At 34.9% G+C, this 12,665-nt stretch overlaps 1 protein-coding gene across 1 annotated transcript; it reads left to right on the top strand.

Annotated features, from left to right (window-relative positions):
* Positions 1 to 3,371: 3,371 nt before the first annotated feature.
* On the top strand, positions 3,372 to 9,231 carry LOC309483556 (maternal B9.15 protein). The gene is made up of 5 exons (XM_082149448.1): positions 3,372 to 3,552; positions 6,473 to 6,653; positions 7,488 to 7,625; positions 8,420 to 8,690; positions 8,938 to 9,231. Exons 2-5 carry the CDS (start codon positions 6,481 to 6,483, stop codon positions 9,130 to 9,132), a joined length of 777 nt encoding a protein of 258 aa, XP_082005574.1. The 5' UTR covers positions 3,372 to 3,552; positions 6,473 to 6,480; the 3' UTR covers positions 9,133 to 9,231.
* The last annotated feature ends 3,434 nt before the right edge of the window (positions 9,232 to 12,665 follow it).

A 12,665-nucleotide genomic window follows, 5' to 3' on the forward strand; every position in this document is an offset into this window, starting at 1 on the left:
ATTCAAAAGTAATCAAAATCACAGTCTCACCTCTTTTGATTGCCCTCACCCAGAGTAACAAGGACAGATCACACCAAACATTATCTCCACACAACCAACGAGGCAGATCTTTGAGCACACTGCAAACCTAAACAACTATCGATCTGCTTCAGAATTGGTGAGAGGTGGGATCACTGGGATGGAAGGAAGGGGGAGAAAAGACAGGGTAGATAACAGAGGTCAAAGAGAAGTGTGCTGCAATCTCTTTCACCTTCATTACAGAAAGTAAACTGGCCCTTCATACATAACATCATTACCAGAGTGGGAGAACAATCCCATTAGGAACACTTCACTCCTAATGCAGACAAACTGTTCTTTTGCCCAAGGACAATCATTACCTGGGGGTGTGAGGGGGATACAAAGGAAGTGTGTTTGTGTGTGTGTGTGGCTGTGTAGAGGTAACTGTGCATGAGAGGATGGTATGCTTATACTGATGCTGATCTTGAAAGGCCATCGCTATCGATTGCATTAAGCTTGCTGGGAGCCCGGGAAATCGATACATTTTTAAAGGTGAAGCAACTAGCAGACAGCATTTGTGTTTGAGGACTTCAATGATACAAAATGGATTCTGAAGTGGTTATTTTCAAGATATAAAAATACATATAATCAAATAAATTATGAAAAATATAACATTTTAAAATATTATTATTAAAATATACTACTGTACATTCAGCTGTAATCATATTGCAAAAAAAAAAAAAAAAATCAATCTATAGCAATTTACAATGCAAATCTTTATTTTAATATTTTTTTAATAGTTATTTAGTTTTTATATTTTTATACACTACCTTCAGATATTATGTGCCGGTGTAGAAGTCATTTATTGCTGCAAAGCTCAAGCTGGGCAACAAAGAATAGACTTGATAATTTCCCATGGCTACGAACGAAGCACCTGTGGTTTCTAATATGAGTAATATGATCCATTTTGCCTTGGTAGCAATACGTGAAAGAAAATAACCATCAAGCTACTTTTCAACCTCTGTAATTGTTGTGGATAATTATGGAGTAACTTTGTATCAATTTGTGTCTTTTTTATGCAATCAAATATACTGTGTTTGAGAGCGAAAATCTATTATAGTCTTCTTAAGACTGTTTTTAATGACAAAAAGAAAGTAATTGATAACAAAACTCTTTGCATTTCAAATAAATATTCTCTTTCCTTAATGCAGTTCCTTTGCTTTTCTACCATACATTTTGCTCTCTGTTCTGGTGTCATTTTTCTTTGCTTGCAAGTTGAACAGTTTTGCTTGCAAATGAAGCTGCATCTTAAAACATTTGCAATCTTTTTTATTTTATTTATTGCAATATAATTAGTTTTGCTCTAAAATGCAGTATGTTTGATTGCATAAAAAAGACACAAAAGTAACTCCATAGATAATAAGCCAAGTACTTTTGGGCATCTGGGACACGGGACTAACACGGGACTAAAACAAAAAAGTACTTTCAGAAATTAAAGGTGGAGTGACTAAAACTTCCACGGCATTTTAGTCAAACAGGCACAAATTCTTACCAAACTAAATAATTATTTCATAAAATGGGCAAAAAAATTTAAATAAATGACAGAATACTCCCCGCTTCTGCAATTGGTCAATCAAACAGATTGCCCTGCCCCAAACTCACGCCATTGGTGCTGAGCCACTGTTGCTGGGCTGTTTGGGGTGCACAAACAAATACAATATTTTGATAAGAGACACAATGTTTGTGGAAATCATCAATCGAATGGCTAAAATGTCACATTCAAGACGTAATTCATATTGGAAACAAATATGAATCATATGCAAATGAACCAAGTATGATTTCCTTCCTTATAATTCACATAACACCAACATCTCAAGGGCCGATCGAGGTGCCAGGTCAAAGGAATGCATCACACTCTTAATTCAAGTGGGATGCCAAATCACCCATGGCTCTTTGACCAAATTAATTGCTTGTTCAAATGCATCCAGGAAAAATCCAATCAGTCCACCAGCTGAGGACCGGAATCACCCACTGACAAGGATTCTGGAGCCAAGAATGTATTCAGGAAAAGACAATGGAAGAAGGTGAAAATGAGGAGAAATCACACTGTTTACCCATTTTGTTCTTGAATTCCAGTTACAGCATGGAGGCAGATTGATTATTCCCCTAACTGCACTGCCAGTAAAAAAATCTTATTGAATACTGGTTATGACCATCTGATCCTCTTTCTCTTTTTAAATTGTTTTCCACCTCCCTTTCTTTTAGTTATAATTTCCTCATCATTTAGCATCTGGGAAATTCTGTAGTATCTATCCGACAGTGTAAAAGTGACTGATAGTGATTAGGAAGCAATGATATCAATGATACCATTTATCTCATGCTGTTTTCTATAGGCTGTTTGAGCAAGTTGATCTAACATGTAGCCTAATGAACCCACTCTAACATAATATCCTTACCCAGAGGGCAATAGAAGAGAAAGCAGCAGAAGTGAGAGAAAAAAGAAGGGATCAATTCTGCCATCTGCTGCACATCAGGAGAAGTTCAAGCTCCATCAACAGTTGATCAGTCCTGAAGTCATTCAATTCTATTCCAAACCGATATTGCTTTTTATATAGTGCCGGTTCAATGGTAGGCTACTATATAATAGTTAGGCCTATATAATACTGTATTATTGAAGAGACTCTTTACTTACACACCTCACTTTCTTTTTATGAACTAGTTTAATGAACTTGATTATTTAGTAGGCTAATTTCATCATAATTTATTAATCGCATTATAACTTCTAAATATGTTTTTAATTTTTTTTTATTAACTGTATATTTTTCTGGTTTTGATGATTGGTGTAGCCATATGTTTATTTTGTTTTTGTGTTTGGTAGGCTATGTATACTTATCTATATTATTTTAAGCCTTTCTTACAATTCTTATGTACAAATCATAATTTAACACACTTCAAAAATCAGGTTTAGCAATAATAAAAAATATATAGATATATTATTAAACTAATCTAACCTATTTGGCAACAGACATACTCAACACACACAACAGAAAAAAAAAACTATACGCTTAATAGATAATATTTTACAATGTCTTCTTAAAATCATCATAAGCCTTTTTTTCATTTATTTTGTATTAAACACCAAGAACAAAAACAAAATGTACATCTACAATGGCATTGATAAATACAGATTAAAAATCATGCTAAACCTTAATCTTACTTCCTAGTACACTAGCAATGACCATATTTGGGTTTGAAGTGAATCAGCGCCATAATAACAGACATGACTGGTGGTAGTAAAAAAAGTGTGTAAAGCTGTATTGTATGGACAAGGAAGTGAGTCATAATGCTAATCACTGACGGTAAAATGACGTGTTTGTTGGTCGACCGACCCCAACACGAATGAAGAAACGTGGAGCACTGGTGTACTACAATAACCGACTACAACAAGGAAGCAACGTGCTTACTAAGGTTGTCAGCCTATTTGAACATAACAGTTTTGAGGAAGTAGAACTAAAAGAACGAAACATCGAGTCATTTTGGATTCATCTTATATCGGTAAGGAATTGCCTTAAGAATCATATTATTAAAATACTTGTTGACGTTTTTCTTTCTTATTTGTTCTTAAGAGATCGAGTTAAGGGATCAAGTTGTAAAATGGATCAAGTTGTAAAATTGCCAAAACATAAATGTGATGTAGGCTATGTAAAATGTTAAACTCCGATTATCTTGATCGTAGGATAGCCTACTACTTGTTACAGCAATTGTTTAGCACCATTATTATCATTATATTAATATTAAAAAAAGTCTGAAAATGATAATTACACTATGACTATTATTATTACACTATAGCCTATATAGGCTCTATATAACATACATACATACACACGCGGACGCATATGATTTTGGGGGTTTTCGTTGGGAATTTCCGATGATGCACTTTCCCAGCCGCTTGCTTGAACATCTTTAGTATTGCATGTGGTGCGTGTAGCACGTGACTGAAGAGCAGTTCTTTGGTGCGCTCCTATACTTTATACAGTAATGGGCTCATAATAACCTTACTTTTTAATAGACATATCAGTTTTAATAGACTGTAATAATAGAGCAGAATTTGATTATTGTTTGTAAACAACACCCCGCGTCACTACATAGGACAAGTGGTTTGGAAAATGGATGGATGGAGATAGATAGGGGCTCAACCGAACGCTTTTTGACTTTCTCAGTTTGTGTAAATCTGCTTTGGGTTCAGAGTATTTTTTTTTTTTTTTTTTATTAATTTCACACATGTCTAGTACAATTACATGTCTAGTGTATACTTTGTTCTTATACAAAGCCTAAAGGATGGAAGTGAAATGTGACAACAAAGGCCCATAGGTGCGGTAGCCTACATTGTAACATGTGAGGGGCACATTGTAATGTAACATGACCATATGACAGCTTAAAATGCTATCTGAACTACTCAAAAAATATACAAGACAAACTAAAATATTTTCTCAATAAAATATAATTATTAACTTTTTCATATAAAATAATGACATTTTTAAAATAATTAAAAATACAATAATTTTTTAGTTTGACAAGGAACACACCAGAAAACAGCTATACAACACAGTTCAAAACATAATAATAATGAATCATTTCTGAACATTGACTCTCAGTCTTTATTCACCGTTTTCTCATGTTTTCTCAATAGAATTCATGAAAGTATAGAAAATAATAGCATAGTTCTAATAGGGGCACATTGTAACGCAGTGTTACAACATGCCCCACCTGCACAACTGGGATTTAAACCCTGCTAGTGTCTTCTGCTAGTTAGCGAAGCATTAAAGAACCATGTCAACTGTTAAATAACATACATATTTGTCTAATTTAAAATAAACACCAAAAATACAGATGAAAAATGAACATAAGTAAGAAATTTACTTTTGCTATGGTTAAGTAAATGTTCAGTGATATCTTCCAAAGATTTCAGATTTTTTTTCTCATATAGTGTTGATATGGCTGGCAACTAGTAAATACACTAAGTTTCGTCATGCTAGCATGTGTGGAAGTATTTAAAACAAGTGTATTACAACTAGCCCCACATTAATTTGTGCCCCGCTCTCCCTATTGTCTGGAACTTTGCCTTTTGAGAACACATGCCTAAAATGATCTACACTGAGTTTGTAACGTGCGATTCACAATTTCTCCTTTCATTTGACTGTTACTGGATTATAAACTTTAATATAGCCTAGACAAAACTTTCAGAACCTGCTGACCTGCTCACGACTCACCCATCTAAACCCATGCACATGACACTAAGACATTCTGCTTTACTTGAGTTTGCAGATTCCGTCACAAGTAGCCCAAGAGTTTGAGGTGTAGTTGGAAAATCGAATTAATCTGAGCTCTATGAGCCCCTTGTGCAGACTTACTCTTGAATGACGTATTATTGTGTAACTTAAATCAGCATTCTGACTAATGTCTGAGTAGGCTCATGGCATGTTCCTCAAAGGTTGCATAATCCAACAACCTAAGTCAGCAAATGAGTCAGCAGATATTTGTCAATTTGGTTTAATTAGTGTGATATAAATATTATATGTAAATCCGATTTTTTCTTCTTCTTGGAATTAACAAAGACTTATGAATTGTCATAAGTAGGCCAGCATGTTTCGCAAAGTAAACTGAATTGAATAATAAAAAGTTGAATAATTTAAACATAACTTACACATGGTTTAATTTACTCAGAAAAAAGTTAAAATATTTACACATTTTATTTTTCTTAGTGAGAGTTTAGGCGAAAGAACATCAGTATATGACCGCATATTAATCTCTTGGAAATAAAAGGATAATAACTTAATAGCACGATGATAACATTAATTTGCATTGTGAGTCCAAAGGATGCATGTTTATTTTGCACTTTTATTTATCTTAATTTGCAACTGTAAACCTTTTTTTAGCAATATTCTGTTGGAAGAAGAGCAACTCTATTTCCTTATTTGCATCTTTTTTGCCTTTAATGCAAATTATGGCGGTGGCATTCTGTCAGTATAACAAGTCTTCTGACAGCTGACACAGTTTCAGCAGGTGTCAGAGGAAAGAGAAACCCTTGCTTAGGGAAGTTCCCCTATCAGAGATGCTTATAGAGATGACCTATACAAACGGGTAGATGTTTCAGGTGGTGGTTAAACATGGGAATTTATTAATTTGACAAGACATGTTTTTTTGGCTAGTGACTGAAAACTAATATGCTTTTATTAGAACCCTAAAAAAGCCAAGAAGAACGTGCTTTTTTCAGGCCTGCATATTTGCTTTATATGTCTAGTCTTTTTGCGTAGTTCACTTTTACACTGAATGCACTATTCTTAATAAGAAGTTTTCGTCTTAACTAACGGATGTCAATCAGAGATTATTATGTCCTAACTTTGTGGTTTCTGAATATATTAGTCCCAAAGAGGAATTTCAGCTTTTCATGTTTTTTTCTTCCATTTTTTTTCAGTGGCGAGAATGAAGAGAGAAGTGAGTGCTGGAGTAAACTTTCTGAAAGGTTTGGCAGTGGAGCGTGGAGGTGTGGATCAAATTAAAGCCAAACTTTTCGCAACTAAATTACAAGAGCTTCTGCTTGAAAAGTTCTCAGACCATTGGTACCCAGACAACCCCAGCAAAGGACAGGCGTACAGGTAACCCTAGCCATGTCTTAATGTCGCATTGTTATTCTTAATTCAAAATAAAAGTAAAAAAAATGTATTACCTCCATAATGCCAGGTTGTTCTGGCAAGTTTGTTTAAGTATTAAAGTCATGGCCACGACAAAACTAAGTGACCCAAACATGTCCCATCCTTTATTGTAGTAATGCACTGATCAAAGGAATATTAAATAAATACGATGTAAAATAGCTTTGTCAGCATTATCTCAATATACACTATAATTCAAAATTAGGGGTTGGTAAGATTTTTTTCATGTTTTTATGCTCTTATGCTTAATACGGCTGCATTTATTGGATCAACAAACAGTAATATTGTGAAATATTATTACAATTTAAAATAAATGTTTTCTTTTTTAATAGCCTATATTTTAAAATGTAATTTATTCTGTGCTGGCAATTTTCAGCATCATTACTCCAGTCTTCAGTGTCACATGATCCTTCAGAAATCATTTTAATATGCTGATTTGATGCTCAAGAAACATTTCTAATTATTATCAAAGTTGAAAACAGCTGTGCTGCGTAATATTTGTCTGGAAACAGCGATGGATTTTTCAGGATTCTTTAATTATCAGAAAGTTCAAAGAAGCATTTATTTGCAATAGAAATTTCCTTTAAAAAAAAATCTTACTGGCCACAAACTTTTGCATGCTCAAGCCTGCTTTCAGTCAAAAAATTGAAGAAATCATTTAATTTGTGGTCAAAGTGGAAATTATTCATACTCTACATAAGGTAATATCTGAAAGACCTACAAACCTACATAGCAACCATTTACATTATGAACTTATTTACCCTCTCCTGGATTTCTCAGATGCATCAGAATAAATGGCACAATTCCCTGGGATGAATCAGTATCACAAGCATGCATGGAGAGCGGTTTAAAGCCAAATGAGTTGGGCTTTCCTCGGGAGATCACAATTTGGATCGACCCATTGGAGGTGTGTGTGCGGTAAGTTGAATGATATTTTAATGAAATACTTGTTGTTTGATAAATTAAAGTACTGTTTCTATTGGCCTTTTTATGAATATGATATTTTTTGTGAAGTGCGATCTAAGGGTGTGTTCACACTTGTAGTTTGGTTCGCTTGGTTTGGACATTTAGTCCTAGTCCGCTTAGCGTCCAAAACGATCTGTGTGCTGGGATAATATGTGCGTAGCCTACATATTTTGACCAGCTGAGAACTCGTGAAGAGCTTATAAAATGTGTAAAGGAGTTAAAATTACGGCAGGAATCCCTCTGTCACACACACAAACAATCTGCTGCGAAGAGATGCAGTTCTGATGCCTGCACCAAACTGATGGACAACATCGCGACTACGACGAGAAAAAACAGGTATGCTTGAGCATTCGGTCCTTTTTAGGGTCGCATCTTGTGACATCATGTCCTGTTTTTGGTTCGTTTACATGTATTTGGCTCGTGTTGCGAACTGCACCAGAGTTGTTTGGAAGCGGGCCGAGGCCGCTGAAAGATGGGTCTCGATCCGCTTCCAAACAACTCTGGTGCAGTTCGAATGATATGAACGCAACACGAACCAAATACATGTAAACGAACCAAAAACAGGACATGATTTAGTGGACTTGTTTTAGTGAGCACCAGGGTTCGGATAGCAGCGTTCACACTTATTCAAATGAACCGCACTAACAGAGCAATCGAACTAGGGTTCGTTTTAATCGAATCAAGTGTGAACACACCCTAATACTAGTTATATTAAAGTAATGGTTTACATTCATATGTTCCCACAGGTCTGGGGAGAACGGCAGATATTTTACAGTGGCTCAGTTTGCTAAAGTCGAGGATGAGGTAAAGCACTCGAATAAGGATGACACTTTTAGCCAAGTGGATACATCGGACTACCACTCAGCGACCTCATCTGACTGTGGCTCAGCAGTCTCAAGTGATACAGAAGAGGACGAAACAAAAAAAGTGGAGAAGAGAACAGTGGGGAACAGAGTTTATACAACGAGATTTAAAGCAAGGGAGCCAAAAGGGCAACACAAGTTTCCCACAGCTCAGGTAAATACCATGATGCATTGTTACAAGCTCACTTCAGCAAACTACACTCAAGTTGAGTGAGGAAGAGCAAGAGCAAAAAACCCATCCACCTCTGCCTCTATTTTAGAAACCAACTGTTTTTATGTTCACTTCTTGCTAGATTTGTTTTCTCTGCACTTTTTGAACACGAACTACGATACCTTTGAATAAAAGGCCTAAGACAAGTCTTAAAACTGACATTGTAAAATATTTTCTCTGTCATTAACAGATCCCTGGCCCGCAGTACTTTTACAACCCTGCACCGATGTGGCCTCAGTACAAGAAAAAGAGAGGCATGTTCTTCACGACCGTATGCCCACCGGCACCTTCTCCTTTGTTCGCTTACTATGTTGTACCCAAAGCCCCTCCTCACTTCATTGTGCCTCACGCTACCCTGCAAACCTGGGGGACAGTGAAAGGGTGAAGAGCTCGAAACCAATTAGCACATACACCTAGTACGTTAGAGTATATTTATAATGTATCTGCTATTCTGCAGGGAACTTTATAGCTTATCATAATGAAATCGTAAGCATGAGATATAGTGACAAGCATGCCAACTATTAAACTTTTTATTGATATTAGTCATATATTTTTTAAACCTTTTCTATTTTTACCTATTTCATAGTTATTCATTGTCAATATATTCAAACTGCTCTTGCACAAAACACTCAATCTGTTATTACTTGATCAAAAACTTTACAGGAATTTTTTCTCAACTCTGCGAAAGTTGATTGCTGCATACTTGAAATTTTATATTCATCTAAATGGAAATCACAGCTTTTCCACCCACTTCTGTATTGAAAGTTTAGATGTTTTGGGAACTTTTTAATCAAAGAATGTTTGAGAGGTATTTCATGTAATAGAACATCTTGAGCGATTGAAGAAAGATTGATGAAATCAATTTGAATTCTATGAGTATTCAATGAATATTCACAAAATATTACCAGCAGTTCAGCTCAGGACTGATAGTTGATAGACTGACAGTTGTCAGCAATACCTCTGAAGACACCAAGCATCCCTTTTCTATAAAAAAAAGGGGGGAAAAATCATCTCATACTGAAGCCAAATAGTGCTGTGTGGATGAGGTTTCAAATGTGCTGCATTTAGATACAATTCCTGACTAATGTGAATGAACATTTTTCACTTTCACTAAGAATAATCATATCTGCTCAGGATGTAGAGAGGACTGCATTAATAATAATAAATGTTATTTAATTAATTATAGTAGATTCTGTGCACAATTTTACTTTTGTTAAATGGTAATGATAATTTTATTGTAATTTATTCCAATACCACTAGGGGGTAGTATACATTGCCTTAAGCCATATTTCCACATTTCATTATATTTTATTTGCTGCAGTTTTCATTGTAAATAATTGATTTTCTTCTGGTACTGTTTTGTAAAACTGCATGTAAAAGTGTACAGTGTCCTCATCTCACCAGTGCTGTTATACGTTTCAAAAGAAATTATTTAAAAATGTTTTGTTTTTATAATCTACCTTTTTTTTAGTTTTCGAACTATGACTAATTGAGACTATTATAACTGTATTATAACTAAACTGAGACTATTATGTCTTTCAACACTGGAATTTTACTTTTGCTTTGTTTATTATTTTGTATAAATTAATCGTGTGCAGTTTTGTATGTTAAACTTATAACACCTTTACTACTTTTACAAACTTTTGCCTGTTTTCTTTGTTCGGTCTTCAAATGCATATTTATTTGTGATTTCTTTCTCTGTATTCTTTTAAATAATGTTTTGTTGCTATGCAATCAATGTAAATATTGCTTCTGTTTAAACAAAAAAGTAATGAGATGTTTTAAAGCGATCTCCAACTGATTTGTTACAAATATATATTTTATTATTTAAACAGTAACAAGAGTTGTCTATTTGTATTTGTTTAGGGTAAAGTATAAATATTTACATGAATCATAATTTACATTAAATGTTTTTAAACTTTTTGTTGAAACTTTCCATAAAGTACCCTTGATGGGCTAGTTGATGAATTTGGAGTTAGGGGAGTCTTAAGTCAAATCAAGTCACCTGTATTTACATTGTGCTTTATACAAAACAAATTGTTTCAAAGTAGCTTTACAGTGATAACAGGAAAATGATTCAACAATGGATTTCGACTGTACAGCAGCTCTTTAAGAACATAGTCATTATTCAGCTGAAGTCAGTTTAGTGTTGATTCAAGTTATAAAGATTGTCATTAAATTAGTTAATTTAATCTATAAAGCAGTTCTGCAGAAAACAGTGATGCCATCTCAGTTCAGTTCTCAAACAATAGTGTCAGTGCAGTTAAATCAATAATATTGTTGAATATTAAGTAGCCTACTGTGATGGCTAAATGTTGGATCTCTGTAACCTCTCTTAAGACCTTCTAACCTCTGAAATCAGGCCAAATATGGTAAAAACTTCCTAGAAATGTATTACTCTTCATGGGCTCCTAGAGTGAGTTGGACTAAACACTTATTGGGATTGTTGTTGTAAGTTCTGTGCTACAGGATGCCCTGGCGGAAGGATCCACATAGGGTGAGTGCGTCACATGGCCCAAGGTCATAACGTCATTCCTAAAGGAAGACAGGCAAGGACTTGAGCATAGAAATAGAATCTGCTTCAGTTCATTGCGTTTGAAGGAGTGGGATTGTAAACGAAGAGGAGAGGCCAACAAACTTTGTGGCCATGCTTGTCTGGTTTCTGAGTTCCTGTCCCTCCTTTGTTCATAATGGAAGTGGCAGTTTAATATTTCATCTTCCAAATGGTCTATCTGCTCATTTCAGGACAAGGGAATCTCATTTTCAAATGCTTTAAATCAGCTGTCTGACTTAAAAAATTGTTTACCTTTTTTTTATATAAATCTCAGGCTATGAGAACTCGTGGAACTGCATCAACTGTTGTGGGCAGTAGTTGGATAAAGGGATAGTTCACCCAAAAAGTAAAATTCCCAAAATTGTTCCAAACCTGTTTTAATTTCTTTCTTCTTCTGAACACAAAAGAATATATTTTAAAGAAGGTCAGAAAACAAGCAGGTGTTGGACCCCATTGACTTCCATTGTATTTTTTCTGCCTGCAAGCAAATTATGGGGGTCTGACCTCGATTTTGAGGAACTCAAGTATATAATTTAGGTCAAATGTTTCAACCAAAATTATTGCAACTTGGTAACCATAGTCTTACGCTACTTTACGCTTTCCGTTACAATCACTATTGGACGGTACACTAACAAACATGTCAAATGCTGTAAGGATTAGTGTTAGCGTTGGTTGCAGTTGCAGCAGAGATGAAACAGGATCTAAGTGCAGCAGTCTTCATTTAGATATAAACTCAAAACTTCACAAAACAGAATCACAGGAACAAGGATCAGGAACTGAACAACCAACATAAAAATAAGTAGAACTGGCCGAGAACTGAAAGAAACACAGGCCTTAAATAGACAGCAAACGAGAGGGGCTAATGAACTAAACACACTTGAACAGAACTAAACTAATCAGTGACCATGGTGACAAACAGGCTGGGAAACTGAGAGTTAACTGAACTAGTTAACAAACTGAAAACCAACATAGAAACACAGACATGAGCAAAACAGATCAAAAACAAACTCTAAACTTGAACAAACAAACACAAAACGTTACAATTAGCTATGACTTCGTTACAAACTTACCTAACAAAAATATATTTTGTTACCTCTAAAACAAAATACCTCTAAAATAAATTTTAAAACGTCTGGCATGGTAGAGCACTAGGCAGTTAAGAAACATTTAGTCTTGCACTACTACAAGTCTCCCACTAGAGGTACCCAGTGGCTATGTTGAATGTATTTATAGCTTTGCTGAGAGAACAAATATGTGATTAAAAAATTAATTCTAACATAATGTATGGTGATTTGTTTGGAGCTTCATATAATTCCTATAACTTCCTTTTAGTCGCATGTTGTCATGATCTTGAACTGTAGCTA

The sequence above is a fragment of the Leuciscus leuciscus genome (genome assembly GCF_965113295.1).
Source record: "Leuciscus leuciscus genome assembly, chromosome: 20".
NCBI classification, from domain to species: domain Eukaryota; kingdom Metazoa; phylum Chordata; class Actinopteri; order Cypriniformes; family Leuciscidae; genus Leuciscus; species Leuciscus leuciscus.